The sequence below is a fragment of the Anguilla anguilla genome, chromosome 14 (assembly GCF_013347855.1).
Source record: "Anguilla anguilla isolate fAngAng1 chromosome 14, fAngAng1.pri, whole genome shotgun sequence".
Classification (NCBI taxonomy): Eukaryota; Metazoa; Chordata; class Actinopteri; order Anguilliformes; family Anguillidae; genus Anguilla; species Anguilla anguilla.
In genome coordinates, this window is record NC_049214.1 from 11793696 (window position 1) to 11817790 (window position 24095).

The window sequence follows — 24095 nt, forward strand, 5'->3', positions numbered from 1 at the left end:
CCACAGGCCCGAGCTTGACTTCCTCACAATAACTGTACAACGCTGCAGCAGAGAAATGTAGGTCAGGGGGAGAGAGAAAGCGTATGCCCTGTTTATTAAGCATTTCCACTTCTTTTTTCATCTTGGGCTTGCTCTTCTGGCCTTGTCCCAGAGGAATGGTTCCATAAACACATGTGAGAAAAGTGCAATGAGAGGAGTTCTGCAAATGATTTCATATTGGGGCTGTGTATCAAAATTGCACTTGATGTATGAGTAGATCACACAAAAACATTTCAAACCAGTTTCACCATCATTTCACGACTGGCACTTCTAAGCAGATCATGGTTGGGTAAGTGCATCAAAGTGTCGTCGAAATGTCGTCACTCAGTGAAAGCCAGCTTTGTGATGAGAGTGCACCAGTACCGAGTATTCTCTCTGCTCTGTACCTAAGTACTTCTAACTGAGATAAATGTACATTTTTCTTTTTGCAAAATTTTTCCATTCCATTTCATACAGAGGCCCATTAAAGTGTCACAAACGGTATTATATTCCACCCCAACTGGCAAAACAGCTCAAGAGGAAATTATATTTAAGTGCTTTACACCAAATATGCTCCCCACGTCGTAGAACTCTAATAAGGATGTGATTGTTTTTTAACAACTTTATTGCCAAATTATTTATTATTCTCCTCCCATTTTTAATGGCCCAGTCATAATTGTAGGCCACACGAGCATTCTAAAAAAAGATTTTTCTCCATAGGTGGCCTCCATAGGCAAGAATATCCTTATGTACCTGGAGAAAAAATTACCCAGGAACAATTCATATTTTCAGATTTCAGCACAGAAAAATAAAGAACCTTAGAAAGTCCTTAGTCCTTCACACTGAAACATTAGCTGGGGAAGCCCTGGAGGGAAAATGTATGGGTAACAGAAATGGACAAGACTAGTTAAGAACCCATTGTGAATTTATTATTATTACTATTACCACTACTAACTTCTCTATTCATTGTCGGTTTTGTTTCTGCTGTTGGGTCACATGAGAAGCATTGCTGTGTAAAACTAATTTCCAACAACACTTCCTGTAGGAGAGAACCATTATTACATCTCACATTCCACTGAAATAACCTCATTTTGAAGGCAGTGTTTCTAATTTGACTGCTATGTGCTTCGTAAACAAAGACCATATTGACAGCAGTCCTTGGAGGCCAAAAGGCTTTTTTGTTGTGTGTGTAATAGCATGCTTGGGTTGTAACCATGGCAAAATGTCATCTCACATCAATGTGTAATTCCATGGCATTAGACACAATCTTTCCATCTTAGTGTACCTGTTTAATTTTAGTTATAGGTTGTTGGATCTGTACCACAAAAATAGTAACTGTAATGCTGTGGCACAAAGATTACCTAACCTAAAACAGCAATCCACCATTCATACTCCTAATAGAGCACAAATCTGTTTGGAGAACACAGGGGGGAAGAACATTAATCATGACATTATGAAAGTTCAGCTTAACTACAGTAGAATAAAAAACACATACTTACATCATGAATACCATGTCAAATGCAGTGCCTCTCTCATTTTGCTGTCAGCAAAGAAAATATGTATAACACAGATATAACAGGCACATTTTCCATCCCTTCACCAACTGAACCTTTGAAGAGGGAATGCTGAAAACCACATCAGTGTAACATGCATGCATACCCGTATCTGGCTGTAGGATCCTTGACATGTAAATTAAACTTGTGGAAATCATCAGAATGCAGTCAAATCCCAGGCTCCTTGACAGGACTCTTGTGGAGCCTGTAGACCCCATGACCAATGAGAGGAAGGAACAGACGCTCCATTCATAGTATCTGCAAGGGGAAAGAGTGTCAGATAGAAGGGGGAGGAGGGGGGTCTTTATTTTCCTGGTTCTTCTCAGCAATAAGGGCCTGAAACAACTTTGCTCCTGCCAGTTGCTCTGACCCTCTGCCCTGACACTTGAACTTGGCATAAAGATGGCCAAGATCTACCAAGGCGCAGCACTAAGCCACAATGGCGGCTTTGAGGGCCAATCTGAAAAATGAAAAAGCGCTTCTCGTTTTTGCACATAGCAACAATGATCCCATGAATTCATAAACCATTTTATTGGAGAATGTGATATTGCAAACAGTGACAATGTTTTTAACAGAGAAATATTTAATTAAATTCAATACTTAGAGGCAACACTAAAGTTCCAGTTTGTGAGTTACGCTTTTCCTTTGGAAAGTTATGAGAAACATCTGATTCACATTACTTCAGAAGCAAGCAGATTGTAAAAGAATTGGCAGTACACCTGTAGCTTGCAATTAGCAGTTGAAACAGCAGGATTTCATCTAGAAGCTGTTCCCTGCACTGCAGGGGCCTTCAGGTCAGCGGTTCCCAGCCCATTGTGTTTTATGAACGGCTCCCTCTCCTCTCTACTGCAGTTATTATTGTATAGTGAGCATTCTGGTGCAAATCGTTTCCATGCATCCCCAGGTGGGTGTTATACATTGGCAGGGAGTGCAGTGAGTTTCCCCCACCTTCACTGTTAGGCCCTGCGGCATTCTGAGATGAGAGGCGCTGTAAAAATGCGATGTATTACTTCCCGAATGCAGCTCATGTGTGGCCTGGAGTCAAATGGGGCCACACACACTTCTTACGACATATCTGTGCAGACGCTATGCTGTGAATCAGTCCGAATGGCTCCTATTTTACAGAAATATCCGCACACAAGACAAAAACAAACAAAAAAAAATAACTCCTTGGTCAGGCAGCCATTTTTCCCCTTCAAAAGCATGACAAGTAGGTCAGGCCGCCCATACTGATTGAACTTTTGGAAGGAATTACTGTTCCAATGTACCAGGCCTCCTTTGCACATCATTTAAATATTTTGCCGTTCACACAAGCATGACTTCCGCACATTTCCCAAGTTTTTCATGTGATAAATATGCTTTTTTGAACTTGGCTTTCAGCCTGATTCTGCTGACCGTATATCCACTAGTGCTCTACAGAGGTACGTACAACCATACAACGTACAACTTTTTCTATTTACTTTGCCTACTCTGGGGATGGACATGAGCATTTCATGGCCTAAAACATCTGTTAAACTGGTACTCCTGATGCTGCATTGAAATGAGCAGGAATCAGGGGGCTCTATCTTCAGCTACTAGGCTGGATAAAATGATATACAGGCATGATGCCTGATGGGTCATAACATGGCAGCCACTGATGACGTGGCATGAATACGCACACTGTTTTTATGTTTCTCATAATCAAGGGTGACTTCCTTGATTCAGTTGCAATTTCAAAGCTGAAGATACCTATGTGAACATCCAAAGGCATTCAGTTAAGACTGCACACAATAGATCAAATCATGAAAACTGTCATTTACTTTCATAAATCTGTAACAATGCTGAGATAGGTGATTAAATTTATATACGGTTGAAATGAAAATTGTTAGTGCTAGTGTCCAAGATCATCAAGGCATCAGAATGTCTTGCTCAATAAAAGGCTGACAGAGACAAAGTAGCATCATTTCAACTCTGATCACTACAGACCCCATGCTGAATGTTACAGGTCCACCAACAGAAGATGAGTAATCAAATGAAATCTGTCCATTTATATTCTGTACTTTAAAAAAAATGAAAGTACAGCCACATCAGGAGCTACATTGATGGTATTGTATGTTCAGCTCACAAATCATCCTACTGTGTTGTAATTATTTGTTAATCCTTTTCTTTCGCTTCTCATTCTCTGGGTTGGCATCTGTGCTCCCTTTTTGTTGACATATCTCTGTCAGCAAGGATGACAGGGATCCAAATCCAAGGTTCTGACCTAGAGTCCCACCCAGCACCAGGTCCACATTTCCTGTCAGCAATTATTTCCTGATGGACACTGATTGCGGTGGCATAATTCTCTTCCATCCTGCGACTTCAAACGCCATGCCTTTTGCTTTTGTTAGAGGGCCTCGGGGGGTTCCATCAATTACCTTTGAAAAATTTCAATACCTGTATTTGTTTTCATATATAGCACCCACAGCAACATTGCTTTCAGTTCCTATATGTAGCATTCTTGCCCATCCCTCCTTGCCAAGACACAAACAGTACTTCACTCTGAGGTGACACAGATGGCTCACCCTTGGAGCTGAACCATAAATAACTCCCAGAATGCACTGCAGTCCCATGCTAGGCTCCATATTGTGTCACTGTATGTGATGTCCTGTCATGAACCTGTCCCACAGGCCCTGGTTTCAATTCTCTTTTATTAAGGTCAAGGGAAGACAGAGAAGACAGATGTGATTCAATTTCATGAAAAACAACAGCTTGTTCTCAGTTTTCTTTTTCCCCAAATAATTGTGTAAATCAACTCCCAGTGGGAAAAAAGACCGGAAACAAAGACGTTCTTGTGTAATTTCACGCATTTTAAAACTGATTTTAAACGGTTTTTAGTTCTTAAGTTGCACTTTTCTTAAATTGCACTTTTTCTCTTCTTTTTTCATTTATGTCTGCAGCCAGAGAAGAGCTCCTAGCTATTTGAATGCTTATTTACTTTTTAAATTTATTTTATGTATTTTTAATGTACTGTCAAATCTATCGTTCTATTTTTTCATTTTTCTGTAAAGCACTTTTAATTTCATTCAATTGTATGAATATGTGCTATACAAATAAACTTGACTTGGCTTGACTTGACTATTTTACTGATTACACAAATTTGAAGATACACAGGCATGAAAGTTATTTGTATTGTCCCAGGGTCAGTGGGCACTTCTGAATTATGATCACAAAAGGTCAGAGATGTTTTTTTTTTTACAATTGCTGTACAGTCAAAATTTTGACAAAAGATTATATTACCCTGTGCTTAAATTCTCATTTTGCGTTTTTCTCTGTTTTGTTGTTGTGTAGTTTTGTCTGTTATGAGACATAATTTGTACACATTTGTGAGCTCCAAAAGTTTAAAAACGGGGACGCTACGGCTGCACATCCCCGCGGGCCCCCCGAGCGCTCTTTAATGGTTCTGCCTCCGTGTTCGGGCACGTCTCCGCTGCCTCCCGCGGCTCTCCACAGAGAGGCTCATTTGCGCTAATGAGCCTTCGCTCTCCCTAGTGGCCAAATGCATCTGCGCTACCCATCTGATGGCTAAATCATCCCTCTCTGGGGCATCGCGGACGGGATGTCTCTTCAACGTCCGTGCAACGTTCGCACAATGTCGCAAAGTTGGTCACATCAAAGGGGCGTTGAGGCTCAAACAGCGATGGGGGTTACTTCTGATTACGCTGTGATACCAGCTCTGACATAGGCACTGAAAAGATAGGATCAGAGGTTGTATAAACAATGATAAAATGATAAAGTTCCTTGCAAAGACAGACAAGAAATGGTTTATGCCTTTGAGCTAATGCCCAGTGCTTTTTCTAGACTAAAAGAAAATGGACGAATAAGAAGGCACAAAAATTCCTACTCTGTGAGCAGATGCACTACGAGTCCTTCACAAATGTAAAGGTCAGCTTAGCACACCAAACTGCAAATCAAAAGCAAACTGTGCAGCAATTTGATACTGTGTCCTCCCAGAAAGGGACATGTGTTATGTGTTAAGAAACTGGTAGTTTGACAATGTCAGCTCTGTTTTGCTCCCCATCACCAGCAGTCTAGTGCCACTTGCTCTGAATTCAGCAGCTGATGTAAATATACTGAGTATTTTTAAGATTTTTGTAGTCCTGATGGTTATGAATGTTATTAATTTATATATATATATAGCCCTATCTGTTTTCAATATTTCATGGCCTGGGAGAGAGGATAAAAATGCATACATGTAGAATGACAGGCCAAATAAAATAATAACCGATAAGGTGGAAAGAACCCAAAACAAAAATTTGGAAAATCAAAGGGACTTTCTCTTACGAAACTTGCTGTATGCTAATGTGTTAGTAGGCATAAGTATGAACTTGTATTATTCTGGATAGATTTTAGGTTAGTGTTAAATTCCTGTCATGTCTTTGCCCCCCACCTCTCTGTCTATCCCTCCCTGAATTCATTTTCTCACGTTCTCTCCCTCTTCCTCTTTCTCTCAATAATCATATTGCTCTTTATACATCACAGCCAAGTCACATCCTAAAGAATGAAGTGTGATACTGTAACAACTATACTGGGGATAAAAAGTGGTTCTGTAACCTGCTGCTATATTCATACACAATGTGAGATCTAGGACTTGTAACACAGGCCAATTATCATAAAAATATTTTTAAACAATCATTAACAACACAAATATCATTTGTCACATTGCCCTGTTGGATTTTTCCTTTGCAAAAATATCCTATATGACAGGCCAATTCACTACAGGATACAATAGTACAAATTGCCATTTCCTACAGGATATATTTTTTTGTGTGTGTTGGGGGGGGGGGGGGGGGGGTGCGGGGGGTGAAACGTGGGGAGTGGTTTCAGAATTTGACCCTGTGGTTGAGTCCAAAAGTAGATGTAAGGCCACACACTTTTCAATGTAAGAGCAAACACAGAAAGGGGCCCCACAGTATATTTTCACAATTTAAAAAAACATGAATTGATTGCATTCTCACTTTCGCCTTCATCTGCTGGCATTGCAAAATATGATAAATGTGTGCTGCGTGTATGTATTGAAATTTTTATTGGAAATTGTGGATGTAATTGTGGTCTCTCCTAGCCCAAAATGCAATTGTCTAGAAAGGGAAAAATAAAGCAATACTGTGTCGCACTGTGGAGGAGGCAAGGCTATTATACTGCTTTTGCTTTAGTGAATACCCACAGCAACTTAAATGAACACGATGTAGATGATTATGACTTTAAAATATAAAACACGTTTTTAAAGTCTGCCGAGAAGATTGTATAATAATGTGTTTTGTTGTCTTTAAACGTAACACCCCATTACCAGTATAGAAAAGACTTCATATACAGCACATCATAATGTGTGTGGCCAGAACATTAAGTTCATAAGCCTCTCACCCCCTAACTCACAATGGTTTGCCAAAAACCAAACATGTAATATTGTTTGAATATAAAAGGGGCCAATGCTGGTTTTCAGCATACTGAAACTTTCAAACCAAAAAGTAATGCTGTTTCATATATAAACAAAAATGATTGATATAAACAAAGAAAAAATAAACTGCAAAAAACTTATTTTTTATTTCTCATACCAGGCAGAAAAAATACATACACCTGCAATATTATTTGTCACGGTTGCACAGGAGAAACAAGGACTAAAAACAAAATATTTAATCATGACACATTGTGCAATAGTCCCCATTTCTGATGTCTAGAAAACATCAGAAAATTTGCATTCAGGTGTCCCCTTACCAATATCAGTGCTTTCCATTCGTGTTTCCAGCTGGATTTCAAGTTTGTAGGTTTTCTTTGCAAGGCAGGAATGCCAAAGCATAAATTCTCCACCCACAATTCCTTTCTATGGATTTGTTCGGATAGCTGCGCCATTCCGCCATTCATCACAGGGTAAATTCTACAGCCCAAAGCTGTCATTTATTACTGACATCTCCTTGCCTCCTGCCAACAGTAACTCGTGGAGCAAGCAGAGTTAATTTATGAGTAATTGTTTAGAGTGGTGGTGATGTACTGAGCACCGATTCGTGCCGAAAAGATGTAACTATATACGGAACCTGCCAGAGCTCATAAAATCAGCCTGAAATGCCACAGCGATACAGAGAGATCCAAGCAGACTGTGAGCATGACACAATCTGAAGAGTAAGGTGAAATGAAAGCACCTCAATTAAAAAACTTTGTAGGATATATATATATATGCATATATATATATATATATATATATATATATACCCCCTGTTGCCTAAATTCAAGTACGTATTTAGGTCATGTAAACCAGCTAAATAAAATTACAGGTCATATTTTTTGAATGGGAAAAAATACATCAAACAATACTTCACGCAGAAACCATAGAGCTACTCTCCCAAAGAATATATGACTTCACAGCTATTTTGTACATTCATTATAAAGCAGCACAGAATTTTCTCCTTACTGAAATGATAAAAACCATCAAGTAACCTGTGATAAAAGCGCCATCTAGAGTTCATAAAGAGACAAAACATGCTTGTCAGAGTCACAATAGTCTATGCAGCCACATTATGTCAAAAAGCATTCCATGAAAAATAACTGTCTGATGTTCATGATGCTCTTATTATGCTGTATTGCACACAATCACATAAAGCAGTGGTTAGAGATAACAAAAAGTTACTTCACACGTTGGGGTCGAGGTTGGGAACCACTGCTTTAGGCTATCTTACACGTGTTGCACCAGCAGACTGTCCCAACATGTGAACCCCGAAGGAGGCATTGTTTTCTACCGCTTCGGTCCCAAAGGTAGACGGTTTTCCATCTGCATTAGTACGTGCAAACCTTTCTGTTCAACATAGGCACGTAAATCCAAACATTGCCTTGAGCTTGCTGCTGCAAGAATGATTTTCATCTCGGCTTCAATTAGCGTTTGCGAGAAAGTTTGAGTTGTTAACTGTATATAATAGGCTAGATGTAAAATGAGACAATCACAATTTACAGAAACCCTATGTTATGCCAAAACGAGCCAGAATGCCAGGGAGTGAGTAACGAAAGATCCAGCTGTGAAGGGTGGGATTCGTGGGGGAGGGAGTGTCAAAACCGTGCCTTCGCAATTTGTTGTAAGTGCATTGCCTGAAAGTACCGTATCAAAAAATTAAAAACACGTCGGTTACATGATCAATACTGGATAATTGCATTGGAAGATCACGTGTAAGGGAGGAGCGACAGCTAAACTGACTAAATAAACCGTGACTCATACAGGTATGTCCTACATGCAACTTACACTGACGGGAACACCGAGGTAAACGCATTGCGAAGTATATAAACGTCATCAGTGATAACTTTTTGTAATCATAAACACTTATTTACAGTGTCCGTTCTAACTGAGTTCAAAATCGCCGGCCGAGAGCGAAGAAACTGCAAGTAGTTATCCACTAAATGCTGCCGAATTAGTTTTCGGTAGTGAGTCAATTCCATTAAAGTTGTAGTTCGCTAGCCTTGCTCTTTCTTCGTCCGGTTACTTCGTGGATCAAAACGGGTAGGCAAAGTTTTATTGTGTGGAATGTTTAAGTGTATGCTGCAGATAATACAGTATTCGTTGACCTTTTAACTAGGCACGTTTGAACGACAACCTGAACCGTGTCTGTGTTAGGTGATAAAACAAAATGTTTTCTTTGGGGGTTTTTAATTGCTACTACTGGAGCTTTGTGCCGACGCCCATTCACAGCACTGCAATATATTGGTCATTACAGTGCTTGTTGTGTTATTCTTTAGGAACAGTAGGCTAGTTGTTCCCTGAAAAATGTTATTAATTTTAGTCATTTTGTTATGTTGTGTAAATACACGAGTGTTCAATTGATAACGTCCGCACTGGCCACAGATAAACCAGTTCCAGTGAATAGTGTTGTGTTTTTATTTAATTTGTTGTATATCAGTGTATTATCACGAGTATATCAAATCGTAGCTCACGGTACATCACATTTCTGAACAGATGACATTGGGAGTAGGATGCTTCCCAGATAGGCAGTTTAGTCCAACATTTTGTTGTTTTTTGTTTACAGAAGCAATTATATACATTTTAAATAATAATAATAATAATAATGACAGATTTTGCAAAGAATTCATCACAACACCCTGGCAGTGCTGAGCGGTAGTAGGAAGAAGTGTTTGGAGGAACCAGACTAAACAGGGGGAGCCCATGTTGGCTGGCTCAAGGGGGGGCGCGACACAAAACAAGTCCATTTTCAGTCCGTTTCACCAGTTCAGGACAGCCTGTATGAAGCATGGGCATGTGGCAGTCCAAGAGTGGGGTGGTGGTTTGTGCTATAGAACCTGTGTGCAGTCTCTTTTGGCCTATTATAGTAGCTCTTGTCTTCAATATGGAAAATCGTATTTGCTTAGGAAAACATTGTTAAACATGTTAAGAAAACATTGCATTCAGCTATCTCTGCTGCATTATTGAGAGTGTGTTGCACTGTGTGCATTCTCTTTTGGCCAGTTAGCTGTTGTTTTTAATATAGAAATTCATATTTTCTTTTGCGTAAAGAAAACTTGCCTTCAGTTATCCTTGTTATTAATAACTTGTTACACTGTAAAAATGTTAATGCGACCCTTTCAAACTGGTTTTAATGACTTCTTTAGCAAAGTGCAAATCTAAGTTATAAGGCAGTGAGGGCTGCTCTCTGAAAAATCATCAGTAGGGAGCGTTTATCTGTATGAAGCTTGTGATAAGCTTCAGGTTTTCAGGAAAAATTCTACAGTGTAAATGAACACTCAGGGAAGGCACTGGACAGGATGTGCCAAGCACTTAAAAATCTTCCGTTTACTTACTTGTTTGGTGTCCAAGCGGACACTTTCCCAGAGTTAAATGGATACTTCACTTTATAGATTGTTTGATATTATTTCATTTGGATTGTTTGTTTTTGGTTAAACTCAATTTTTTTTGTGTGTGATGAAGAATATCTGAGATATACATCCATCCATCCATTATCTACACCTGCTTATCCTGGGTAGGGTCGCGGGGGGTGCTTGAGTCTATCCTAGCGTGCATTGGGCGAGAGGCAGGAATACACCTTGGACAGGCCGCCAGTCTATCCCAGGGCACACACATCATTTAATCACACACTCATACCTATTGGCCAATTAGCCAATCTGCATGTCTTTGGACTGTGGGAGGTAACCAGAGTACCCGGAGGAAACCCACGCAGACACAGGGAGAACATGCAAACTCTACACAGAAAGGCCCAAACCAAGATTCGAACCCATGACCTTCTTGCTGTGAGGCGACAGTGCTGCTGTGCTGCCCTCTTATTTGAGATATTTATAGAAATATTTCATGACCTACTTTTGTAGAAATTTACAGGATTTCACTGTTTTTGAAACACTGTCAAAGTCATGTGAAATAATGACAATAATTCATATGGCCATCCCATAAAATAACAGGATGTGGAAATAAAAACTACAGTTTTTCTCATATTAAATTGCTTTTCACTGGCAACATTGCAGCCATTTTTTACTGGATTTTTAAAAGGCATTAGTCTATAGGGCATTAAGGGGTTTCTGGTCTAAAGTATTAAAATGCACTTCAGGAACCACCAGAGCAGCTTGTACAGTGATGTTGCTCCTTCAAAGGTTCCTTCAGAGGGTGAATGTATGTTTATTTACCTGACTATTCGAAAAAGAAACTCGCAATGCTGTTCATAATAGAATAACAGACACATGCACAGTTTCAATGCTGAACTGACTTCCTTTTTCTTCTTCTGCGCTTTTGTTTTACGTTTCCCTTCAGCAAAATTATGACATAAATCAGGAACTGATCATTTTTCCAGATTGCAAGTGAAGTGGAGTGACAATAGCAAGTAGCATCCAAACCACGGAGTGCATAAACACAATGAACGTACTTATATTATATTGCATGTTCCATGAAAACATAATCTGGTTTAAAACAGAATTCAGAGCCAGCCAGTATGGTACTTTCTGTTCCATAGTAATAGCTTTTAGGTTTCATGATTGATATTAAAACTGGTCTTTTTTGTTTTCAGGTGGTGTGGAGGCCCTGCGCTGGGTCAGCCTTCATAAGGATTGTAAGTGGCGCGTGTTGTGGTCACTGCCGTGGAGCTGTTCCCTCGTCTCGGCGACTCGGTTGGCAGTGGAGAACCGGCGAGCCGCTGCCCCTGCAGGATTCCTTTTCATTTTGACTCTGCCTGATCCCGGGGAGCGCCATGCTGCAGCAGATCCTGACGGACATGTTCATCGAACCCGAGCTCCTGGCCGAGCTCAACGAGGAGCAGAAGCAGACCCTCTTCATCAAGATGAGGGAGGAGCAGGTGCGGAGGTGGAAGGAGAGGGAGGCTCGGCTCGAGAAGGAGGAGGCCGTGACGCAGAGGCCCAAGAAAGGTACCGCGCCGCCGCGTTTCCCCAGGCCTCCCAGCGCCTTCCCAAGAGCCTTGAGATGTGCAGCTGGGGTTGATTTTATATGCAGCATCACATGTGCAAGGCATGTTTTCAGTGCAACAGAGGGACAGAGAGGAGCCATATTAATGAAATCATTTCAGCTGTTCTCAGCCGTGTGTGTGTTACTGGCTCAAACGCACTGGGGAAAGCAGCGGGAATTAGTATTATTGGAATTTGCTTTTGGAGCTTCTGTTCCAATGGTAGCTGCTGTGCTTGCTAGTATTTAATTTTTTGTACAAGTTCAAGGTTCATGGGTTATTTATTGAAATACATCAGAAAGAAGGGCTAATTGCTGTCCAATGCTGATGGCGCCAGTGCCTTGTGTGGCCCAGAGCTGCTCAGGGCAGTGCATTTATTGGCTGAATTGCCCAGGGAGGGAGGGTTTCAGTCTGGTTGGCTCTGCTTGATCCAGCTGCACATGAGGTGTGCACCTCTGATGCAACAATTGTGTAAATTAACAGGTTTACTGAAGGCTGAAAATGAGTGGCGGCTGGCAGCATGTGATTGGAGGAGACAGGGGCATTCTGCAGCCTCTCGAGGGGTCAGCAGGTTTCACAGTGATGGGAGTGTCCGGTTGGTTTTGGAAAACCTCTTGTTTGAATGGTCCTGGTGTTAGTTTCAGTGGTTTTTTGGTGTTCCACAGCTACAGGGAAGTGCATCTCCTGGCTGCAGGGGTCGGACAGTGACGTGTGGGTCTGGGTGATGGGGGAGCACCCCACGGACACGCCCTACGAGCAGATCTGTGATGAGGTCATGGCTGAGAGGGCAGCGCTGCAGGCCCAGAAGGAGGCCGAAGAGCTCAGGTACAGGATGTGACATCATCACAAACTCCTAATTATGGTTCAGTAGATAATTATGATGCCCTCTCTATTAGGAATATATTATTTTCTTTTAATATGAGACGCTAGGCTCTCTGTATAAAGGTTTGTTTTATTACAAAATGACTCCAAATAGCATTTTTTTGCATGATCTACCTGTGCTATTGGTTGATATTAAAACACTTATTGTTATACTTTTTAATATATATATTATTATCATATTACAATCATACATATATAATATAGAATAAAGTAATGCACTGTGTAGGAAAATATATTTCATATAATTGGGATGTTGGCTTATCACATTTATTATTTTTTGGAGATTATATTAGAAATGCATGGTTTGGGGTGTAAAATGAATATGCCAGTCATTTTTCCTTAACTGAGTTGCTATTGGTGATGTATAGAGTAAAATAAGTTCATTTTCCAAGGAGGCAGATAGCCCTCTCTTTATACAGAACATCACAGGAAACAGAGACTAAAGAAATAGAAGTGCTTTCTTTCTGGGAAATAGAAATTCATATTTGCCCTGAAGCGCCAAAAGTATTATTTCGCATTGCATGGCTGGTTGCAATATTTGTAACCACCTTCCAAGACTCATGTGCAGACAAGCTTTACTATGACTGAATTGGTGTGTGTTTAAAAAATATGATTATGCGCTATAAGACTATTATGAATTATGATGGAACTATGAACCATTTGGAGCATTTTACAGATTGCAGGCTGGCAATTATATATGATATAGGCAAGTCTTCCAGGCACATATCTTTGCCAATTGCCATAAGCAATAATGCCACCATACCAGGTGACCCAATCACTTACAATGCTCACATATGCAGTGTGTACCCTTGAACCTGCAGTACATGCAATAATTGAAGAATATTCCCAGATCATGAGAAATGGCTGGCATGCACCAACAGTGTGTTCACTATGTGCGCCAGCCAGGTTATTGAATGTACATAGGAAAGGCTGCTTACATTATTAATCTATGTGAAAGATTGACAGTTAGAAGTGTCTGGTAGATCAGGAGCTTCCAACAACAAAACACATGTTTCTCATGCCCATTACTGTTGGGGATCCATGTGGATTCATCTAGCTGTAATGTACATACTACATACTACAGTGCTGTCACAAAAATGTATGTTAAATGTCAAGGCTTTGCAATTGACAGTCAAAGAGAAAAGTGCCTTCTTTATAATGTGCATAAATAATGAACATTGTCAATGTACACTATAATAATAAGGCATGTGGTTACACAGTATGTAACACAAAATTATAGAGGGTGTGACCACATGCTATGGCATGGAAGTTGTTCTGTTGGAATGCTGCTTTACCTTGAGTGTCTGCATTCAATGTCCTGTCTACTGAGGAGTTTCCAAAATGCATTAAGAACATAGTTTGACCACGCCTCAATGGCTGCTAGAGTAAATAACATAGACCTATTCCCCGTTTACAGGTCTATTTCGGCTCTACCTAGAGATCTGCAACAGAGAACATCTGTGCCCCTTTTTTGTTCATGAGGTTGTGCTAGAGGCCAAGCATAAATTTTAGGCTGCACCCAGAGAACTCTTGGGATGTTTTCCAAACTTTTAGAAAAAGGTTTAGGTGGAATTTTGTGTCCCACATGAAAAAGTAAAAGTAAGACATATGGTTTAACAGCTTGCCTGAATGTTTTTAAAACAATGCACTACCCCATAATAAAAAAATCTAAACAAAGTCCCAGGGACAAAAACATCAATGTGTACACCTAAAATGGAGTGATTACTATGCATGGAGCAGTAGATGTCAGTTTTTTTCACACACAAATTGCATGAAGCTAATCCAGTGACAGTTATGACCAGTATACATTTTAAAGGTAATCTGGCCAGCATTCCGAGTCATCCTAACTGTGTAGTATGATATAATAATATCAAGATTGATAACATCTTAAACTATATCCTGACATGTATGCCATGTTACTGCGATGACGCATTAAGGACAGATTGCTCACTTATATCATTGATAATATCTTGTCCCGGTCTAGTGAAGTGTAGCAATAGCCTCAGAGTCACTGCCATTGTATTCATCAGTGAAAGATCCGCTCCTCCTACGATCACCACTTGCTCTCCTGTAGTGATGTGTGGCCTGTAGTGTGGAAAATGCCTCAGAGGAGGGCCCGTTGTGTTGGTGATACAGTGGTGACTCCTGAAGCAGAATTAGTGGTTCAAAATTGAGGAGAAAAAATATCATTCATAGCCCTACTCTCTACTGTACAAAATTATGGTATGAAATAGTCCTTGTGGTCGGATATGCAAATTAAAAGCATTTTAATCATACAGTATTGAAGAGTGCCTGTGGATATTTTTGTATCATGAAGTTAATCAAATATTCCATGTAATCAATCTATTCATAGAGCAGCCTTTAATCTAAGTTTAAATTTGTTTCCACCTAAGCTCTCCTGTATGTTCCATTCAGCAGCTGTTAATGTTGTCATTTTTGGTGGGAATGTATTTGGTCATTTTTAAAAACAACCAAGTTGATAATTGTTATCAGGTCTTTATGGAGTGATGGCTGCTTTGCTGAACAGGAAAGGGGGTTATGGTGGGGGGGTGGGCTCCCTCAGTGCAGAGGGCTCTGGTCTTTGGACCCAGGTGGGCTAGCGAAGGCTAGCATCCGCTGAGTGAACAAAGGAATGCACGGTAAATAGTTCTCTTGCTAATAATAGACTCAGCGCGTATTGTGTCAGGCGACGGACTTTTCCAACCGGTGCGGTGGGTTTCCTTCTCACCGTCTCAGACTTTTCGTCATTCCCTGAGGTCACAGCTTATTTGCACGTTGCTCTGACGAGCAGGAAGTGCTCTGGTTAAATATTTATTTTCGCTGCTGCTTGTGCTATCTGTGCCAGGCACTCCCTGTCACAGATATAATTTTCGACAACATTTTATGGTCACGATTACTTCCGGTAAGGAGTGGCACTTTTTTGGGGGGGGAGGGGGGGGGGGGGGGGGGGGCGGGGGTGGGTATCCTTACCTGCCACATTGTTCAAGCTTTGCCCCAAGCCCTAGCTCAGTGCCATTTCTTGAACATATTGCTTAAAAAATTTAGCTTTTATTTAATATTTTTTAAAAGATTGTATTTAAATCCACAATAATTGTTTGTATATATATATATACACATACACACATATATATAATAGTTAAAAATACAATGCGTCAGGAATAGTAAGCATTATTTTCTTGAAGAGTGACTGTGGGCTCTGTATACTGTTTTAACCCAAACAGCGAGGGAGCCGTTTACTTAGAGCTTATTCTAAATCACTAAAGACTTTGTATCCAAGGAAACTGCAAAAACGTAACTGTTTGGAAGAGCGGGGTTTTCTAGTGGGATTCACATCATACATTAGATTATAGAGATTCGAGGGAATTTCCCCTCAAACTGTACCTTAACATTTAGAGCCTTTGCTACTCCTACAGGCATGCTAAGGTGTGGTATCTGTGTCTGCTTTTGACCTGTATATTAGTCATAGAAGAAAACTGAATCTTATCTATGACTAAGCGATAGCAAAAAACTTGGTCTTGGATTTAACTGGCCAGTTCTGGTTCTCTGAAACCAAATTCTAACTGGTTTAACAGTTAGGAAGCAAGTTTGTTTTATCCTCATAATTACATAAACAAGGAATTATTATTACCTGCTATTGCGGTGCGTGGGGTAATTGTCCTGTCTGAACTACGATTCCCAGCATGTGTATATGAATGAGAAGAACGTAACTGTTATAGGGTAATTTGCCTGAAAAACTGAATCACAGCTCATCCTTCATGTGGACGCCGTGATCACACGTCTGAGAGTGGGATTGTGTCTGTGCGTGCAGGGCTAAGAAAGAGGAGGAACTTGTGAAGAGGCTCTCTAATATCCACCTGGATGGGGAGCAGGATTCCTGGAGGGAGGAGGAGGCCAGGCAGGCTCAAGTTAGGCAGGCAGCCGCTGAGGAGCAGAGCAGGAGGGAGGAGGAGCTAAAGGTACACTCGGCTCCTCCCACACACAATCTGGACTAGTCAAGAGGGTTGTCAGAAGGCTTTAGGAATTTAAAGTGACATTCGTCCACAAATGTTTGTAATATGAGGATATTAAAATACTTATGATTCTCAGTATCATGAATCTCTTCGACATACATGCAAACATGAGGAGCAACGCATATATTTAGTAAAATGCTTATATTTCCCTCTTACACAAAGAATAAAGTACAAGGTCACCACATTTTCAGTCCCTTCGACAGCTTCCATATTCATCAGTGTTTTAAAAACCCTCTGCCTGCAGTACAAGTTAATTACTTCTGTGCTAAAGAGGTGAGTGACCTTCACAGCAGTAGGTGTTCCTTCCTTGAAAAAGGTTAAATGTTGATTTATTATTGATGTTTCACAAGAAACTCACAGAGAAACAAGGTTCACTCAAAATGTGTCAGACTTTCTTTCTATGCAAAGTATGGGAACCGGTTCCTGTATAATGAATACTGGCTGTGCAACTAGATTCTAATATGAATAATTTGGATGAATGGCGCTCTGTCATTGCTGATTTGGTACGATGCCTTGGCACATTGGTGGTTTAGCTTGTGCTCTATTCACTCAAGTCAAACCAGTTCGTACACGTGACAGAAATGATTATTTAATTTTTAACACGTCTTAACTTTGTTCCCAATTTGGATTTCCAGTAGTGTGGTAACTGCTTTGGTCAACCTTGAAGGATCTCCCCCCTCTCCCTTCTCTCCCCCCCCCCCCCCCCCCCACCCCCCATTCCTCAGAGGAGAGAGGAGGAGGAACGGCGCAAGGCGGAGGAGGAGGTGAGGAGGCTGGAGGAGGAGAGGGCCCAGCAGATCTACATGGACCTGAAGGAGGTGCAGCGCAGTGTGTTGGGCCAGGAGAAGGAGGACCCAGAGTGGCAGGAGACCTGTAAGTGTTCTACCCAGATGGCATCCTTGTCACCTCCTGCTCCTCCTGACCCCATGAGGAGATTCAAATACTGGCCATTACAGCAACGTTACGCAGCCTAACACAAGAGCCACTGGCGTCAGCTGGTCAATGTCACCACCCGAGCCAAGTCCTGACGGCCTTGAGCTTCTCATCGATTCTGACTGACCCCTTCCAATCGGCTGAGCCATCTTCTTATCTGGGTTGATGCTGGTCTGAGATGAAGAAACTTCCCTCTGTAGCTGTAATGATTTACACTAACTTCAAGAACCCATGCGATTTTTCATTAAGCAGGAAATGGTAACCCCCATATCAAAGTTTGAGTGTGCCAGGAACGACACATTAACTAGAAGCAGGAAAATTCCCGTACACAGTTGATACAACAGACTTTGATCAGTTCTGCTCTGACATACTGATCTGATCACTTCTGTAAATGGAGTGAATAGTGCCCGAAACATTGGAGTGTGTTCAGAATGGGGCGTATAGGTCTTGCTGTACAATCAGTCACAATAGATTCAGTACAACGTCCTTGTTCCAGGTAATTAGGTAGAGAAGTCGTATTATGTAAAGCACTTCATTTCTTTGATCCAGCTTTCTGTGCTACCTCACAGAATTCAGGATCAAATGCCTGGTTAATATTTAACTGCGGTGTTTTTCAGAGATTATAACTGACCTTCAGCTGTAGTCCATCTACACACTGTAACATTCTGAGACCTTCAAAAGCATTTCAATTCATACGCCTGCCTGTGCACACCAGTGTGCAGCAATACACAAACACATTTGTTTGAAAGGGCATCTGGGGTCACTATCTGAAAAAATATAAGCATTGCTGTATTTGCTAAATGAAAATAATTTGTTTTCTCATAGAAAACAGTGTTGGGGCCTTTTTAAATACAGTTCACTCTAATCACTCTAGAAAGGTCTCTCATAGGGATGCCAAATGAAAAATTGATCAGAAGGTCACATGATCACACGGGTTATGATTTTGAAACTGAAGCCTTTGCTGTAGCCCGTGGAGTCGGCCCTGAGAACTGAATTATGCTGGATCTCAGTCAGTGACACTGGGCGGGACCTCTTTGAGGAGCGGTGTCCCACCGAGCTGCTGCATGCAAATAGCACAGCTATGTGCAAATACATTCATTTGATAGCTGAATTTTCTCTGGCTTCACAGGGGCCGTTTGGCTGCTCAAGCGCTGTATGTTTTTGGTACATATCACACTGTGGCCTCCCGGGACACACGCTGTTAATGCGGTGATGTGTTCTGCAGTCTGGATCAAACCCAGAGCCTGCCGGTGCTGACTGTGGCCGAAAGCTTGTGCCAGAGCTTGTATTTGTTCTCTTTTATTCTGCCAGTCTGTGCCATTGTAAGAAAAATACTGTATAACAAAAAGTATTATGTTTGTGAGGTAGCTTGTAATTGGCCAGAGCTTCACCCAAGGAAGGTGGGTAGTGATCTTTCATTTTCAGCATGGAACGCTCTTGTCATCATTTGGCCTATAATATTTTGAACCTTTTAACTGTCATTTCTCCTTTCATAAGCTGCAGTATATAGTGCAGAATCTTCATAAAGGGGTGTCACGACGATTATGGATTCCAACTATGGATTCCATCAACAAAGTCATATTGAGGGCCCATCTGTTTTGCAGACGTTTGATTGCTGTAATTTGTAACTGACCGTGCGTGTGCGTGTGCTCTATCAGTGCGCAAGTCCAAAGCGGCGGACCTGCGCAGACGCTCGCTGGCCAAGCAGACGCGTGAGGACCACAGGAGGCGGTCTGTGAGGGCGCTGGAGCAGGGCCGCGTGGCCGCCGTGTCCAAGGCCTTCGGAGCCACCAGACCGGCCCTCCCGCCAAAACCCAAACAGAGGACCGTGGCTGTGAATACTGACGCTCTGAGCCGGTGAGCCACTGCTGTCTTTACTCCAAGAATTTATACGCTCATGCCCGCCTCTCTGAGATTTCATTCACTTATTTTCAGCACCCGATTTTGAGATAAATTCACATAGAAACTGTGTGCTCGATTCAGGTTGAATCTTGCGGGACTGTGCGTGATTGTTTCTTTGTGCCAGTGAGGGAGGTCTTCAGTGGTAAGGTACATCATCACTCAGTAGGAACTCCAATGTATCATTTGTCTGCTGTGTGCCTGGCTAGCTATGGAACAGGCCTGAAACTATGATTGGCCATTTCAAATATGGAAGCAAAGTTGGGCGATAAAATGTGTTGTTAAAACAATATTAAATGAAAGCTTGAAGTAGGGTAGGGACCAGTGCAGTTTCCCTCCATTTAAATTCACTTCCTATTTTGGCTTAGTTGAGAGATGTTATTGATCACAACCATGTACATATCACAAATCTTCTGAATCTTCATATGAAGTGTACATTTTTATGCGTTCATTTAAATTCAGTTTGACTTGTACAGTGCTTTTTACAGAGCTGCTGTGTCAAAGAGGGTTTAAGTTGCGGGCTGCTTTGGGCTGGGGCTCAGATTTGTGCCAGTGCAGCTTTAATTTCTCTCTCCTCTGGGCCCGAGCCTCTGACAGACTACAACCACAGCACCGTCTCCTTCACATCACGCTCAGCTGCTCCTGCTGTCCGGTTGTTTTTGCAGTTTAATCCTGGGGCTTTGCTGCTAGGCAAAACAAATGACTGTACATCAACCCTGGCTGCTTGAATGCATGACTGCTATGTTGGTGCGTTTGGTCACCGGGATGCTCCGCCCCCTCTTTCCCTTCCCCCTCCCTCTCCCTGTGAATGACAGGAGGCCAGGCGTGCGCAGGACTCTGTCCACCTCCAGCAGGGAGCAAATTGTCCAGTGGTTCCGGGAGGAACAGCTGCCCCTTCACGCTGGGTTCGTGAGGGACCACAGCCGGATTGCACCCTGGTTCCACGGTGAGTGGCCAACAGTGACCAGCTTAAATAGTGACCCGAAACTGGAGAGTTGTCGGTTTGATCTCCGGTTTTCTGGGTGTGTTGAAGTGCCCTTGAGCAAGACCCCTAACCCCCATTGCTTCCAGGGAGATGGTTGGCACCTTACATGGCTGCCTTGATCGCCGTTGGTGTGCGTGTGTGTGTGTGAATAGGTGAATGAGAGGCATTCATTGTAAAGCTCTTTGTGCAGTTGTTGCTATGTTGCTATATAAATGCAGTCCATTTACCATTTACCACCACTGCCAAAGTTTACAGTTGAGGGTGTAAAATGTTTATGTAAAATTATCAAAAATATTAATTATACTTAAATATGGCATAACAAGTTTAAAGCCCTGTTTTTGTATCCATCACACAAATACTTACTACTGGCAGTCAAAGACATACATTGAAATTGAAAGAATGCAAGAAAGTGAACTGTACTTTAACTGTCAGTATATCCTGGATCCACCCCATGCTAGCTCATTTCAATTACACACTGCTGCCCTCTGGAGGCCAATTATTCACTGTACACACCTAGGCTTTACAGAAGTAGGTTTTTTAGCCAACATTAGCCCTTCTCTGATAGTATCACACCTCTATATTATACCTTAATCATTCTTTTTGATGATTAAGGTACTGTGCTATGTTGAATACTTAACATAAGTACCTCTTGTGCAATTACCCCTTGGTGTTTCAAGACAGAACTACTGGTTTAAAAATAAAAAGGCAGGGCCCTGCCCTTTCATAAAGCTCATTTGCATGTCTGCATGTTTATATACATTAATTAAAATGCATATACCATCTATCCTTGTGCTCTAGCACAGACTTATGCTTTGTAAAATGTGCCTCCGTGTGTAGTACTTGTCTTAATACATCAGTGGATTTTGTCATTTGCATCAAAAAAAGAGGAAAGGTGAGAAATAATGTTTGAATGTGAAAATGTGCAGTGTTTCTCTGGATTCATTACATTCCTACAGCAAGGCTAACCACACTGAAAGAGGATGTCTCTAGATGGAGATACTGAGAATTTTGGTATTTTAACAAAATCCCCTTTAACAACAGCAGCGTCAGCCAGGACACAGTGTTGATGATGTGCATTTCCTGCAGGAATAATCACGAGACAGGAAGCGGAGGCCCTACTCAGCCTATGTGCACCTGGGTACTTCCTCATCCGGGTCAGCGAGAGGATAAAGGGATACGTTCTCTCCTATCGATGCCGGGAGGAAATGAAGCATTTCCTCATTGACGCCACAGAGAACTGCTATATGCTGCTGGGTGACCAGATCAAGTTTCCTACTCTGCTCGACCTGGTGGAGTACCATGAGGTATGGTAATATTTTAGACCTTATATAGTACCACAAGGAATAATAATATTGACTGGGCTTAATAGACTTGATTGACTACAATGTGCTACAATGATTTAATAATACTGTAAATGTGTAGTACCATGTAGTATCATGAGATGAAATTTCATGGACCTAGTGGTGTACCATGATAGTATTGTAGACCTGGTGAAGTATCATAGTAGCTCTCACAGTAGCAGTGAACTCTCCCAATTTTTAATCCTACTCAATGTGTACGCAACTCCACATTCTGAGCACGCCTAAAATGAGTATAGCCCATTTCTTTTTCCGCCCCAAATGGATTTACATTGAAAACATGCTGCCAATTCATTTCCAAGTACACATTCCTTGCTTCAACTTTCTGCCACAATCCTTGGCTGCGTTAGGATCGGAGTTTTGTGCTTTCTTCCTGACGTTCCCTTCCTTCAGGGGTTGAATCCCCAAAATGCCAGGATGAAATATGGCAGCTGCGCCCAAGTGGCAGTCGATTCCGATTTATGAAAGGGGAGGGAGCAATTGCATTCCCTCGACCCCTCCTTTTTCCTCCCTCCTGCCAAGCGTATAGAAGCCAAGCTTCCAGCAGGCGGGGAATTCCACTATGTAATGCTCCTCACGTGAAGAGGATGAGTCAGTGCCCTGTCAAACAGAGCAGGAATGTTTTTCTTTCGTAGGATGTTTGGAAGGTTCATGAGTAATTCATGTTGAGAGATGGGAGGGGGGGATTAAGAACTGAGATTGAACTTTAGTATACATGTTTTTGAATGAGGTTCGCTCGCGATAAATCGTCACTAAAGGCACCGCAAAGACCAGTGATAGCATTTTTCATAAGACCGGCTGATGTGTTTTTAATCACTCAAGAGAAGCTAGGGTATGAATTATTCCAAAATCACTTTCTACATAGGCTGCAAGGGGTGTTCAGTTCCATTTTGGTTTGTTACTTTTCTGTCCTCCCTTGCAGAGCACCTGTTGGGTTCACCTGTTGCACGTCACAAATTACTTCACAAAATGGCTCACTCGAGGGGAGAGAGAAGGGGAAAGGAATGTGTTAAAGTGGACCCGAATGCAGCCCTCATTTCGGCAAAATCATTTGTGTACTTCCACTTCTTGTCACCAGGGGGAGCCCATCACCATGTCAGGAGGGGAGCAGCTGTTGAAGCCTTGTGGGCAGAAGCAAGGTCACGTGGATTACTCCGCCCTTTTTACCTGAGCGGGAGTCATTCACAACCAGGAAACACTGGAGAAAAGGCTTTTCTCCCAATCGATGGCTGTGTGTCATTAATGGGAACTCCTCAGCATCAGGAAGCGGAACTATCTTGGAAGGCCAAATCTACTAAGCATCCGCGGGGATTTTCCAGTACAGCCTGTCCTCCTGTGGCCGACTGCAGTATTTATTTTTATGACATGAACTGCAGTAGTTATATTGCTATCAACACTGAATAATTAACATATTTGGAAAAAGTAACTGAATAGGGTTTGTTTTAACAAAAGTTGAACTGGAACTGCTCTGTTTTTTTATTCACCTGCATGTGCAAGTCACGTGACTAATTACTTGAATGACTACGGGGGAACCCGGCTAGTTAGAATCAGCTGTGGGAATGGAGAAAGGCTGATGTTCAACCTTGGGTTTTGCCACTATTAATGTAAGGAGTTTACTTTTTTTGCTTTATATAGACCAATATATATGCCACTGATTAAACGCCTAAAAGATATCTGATATGTTGTGTACGATTAATTCCATTATTGGTATGTCAGTGTTGAATATAGTCTGTTGCACATAACCTGGAACCTTTTGGGAAAATCTTGATAGTACGGTAAAGGTTTTTACGGAATGTCTTTTAATGAGGTCAGTTCATCAGCTTATTGTATAGAGTGCCCTAAAGTATCAGCTTTTTCAAAAATATGGATTAAAACATATTTTCTTATTGCATCCTGCATGGAAAAAGCTGAATACAATAGCCTACGTAAAGTATTAAATGGAATTGCTCCTTAACTACACCTGTGTTCAGTGTTAATGAAAGCTTTGACATTGCTCTTCAACAGATCAGGCAGACGCTGATGCGTTTGTACTGAAAGTTTAACCAGCTTCAGTCAAACCTTGCATGGTA

The 24095-nt window shown here is 41.6% G+C and overlaps 1 protein-coding gene across 3 annotated transcripts; it reads left to right on the plus strand.

Annotated features, from left to right (window-relative positions):
• The first annotated feature begins 8621 nt into the window (after positions 1–8621).
• On the plus strand, positions 8622–23699 carry sh2d4a (SH2 domain containing 4A). 3 transcript variants are annotated; one of them, XM_035392390.1, is made up of 9 exons: positions 8622–8829; positions 11570–11924; positions 12625–12784; positions 16650–16797; positions 17577–17724; positions 19443–19641; positions 20499–20629; positions 21755–21972; positions 23105–23699. In XM_035392390.1, the coding sequence occupies exons 2-9, from the start codon at positions 11750–11752 to the stop codon at positions 23195–23197; spliced, it is 1272 nt and encodes a 423-aa protein (XP_035248281.1). In that variant the 5' UTR covers positions 8622–8829; positions 11570–11749; the 3' UTR covers positions 23198–23699. The 3 variants fall into 3 exon arrangements, with proteins under 3 accessions (XP_035248281.1, XP_035248279.1, XP_035248280.1); XM_035392388.1 differs by having other exon boundaries at positions 8622–8789; XM_035392389.1 differs by lacking the exon at positions 8622–8829 and adding an exon at positions 8836–9066.
• Positions 23700–24095: the final 396 nt, after the last annotated feature.

What these genes read in the sequence shown, in the direction of transcription:
- sh2d4a (XM_035392390.1), top strand. Translation starts at nt 11,750, where the DNA reads ATGCTGCAGCAGATCCTGACGGACATGTTCATCGAACCCGAGCTCCTG. An exon ending in GGAGGGAGGAGGAGCTAAAG is followed by an intron (nt 16,798 to 17,576) that starts GTACACTCGGCT and finishes CCCATTCCTCAG; the next exon opens with AGGAGAGAGGAGGAGGAACG. An exon ending in GATTGCACCCTGGTTCCACG is followed by an intron (nt 20,630 to 21,754) that starts GTGAGTGGCCAA and finishes CATTTCCTGCAG; the next exon opens with GAATAATCACGAGACAGGAA.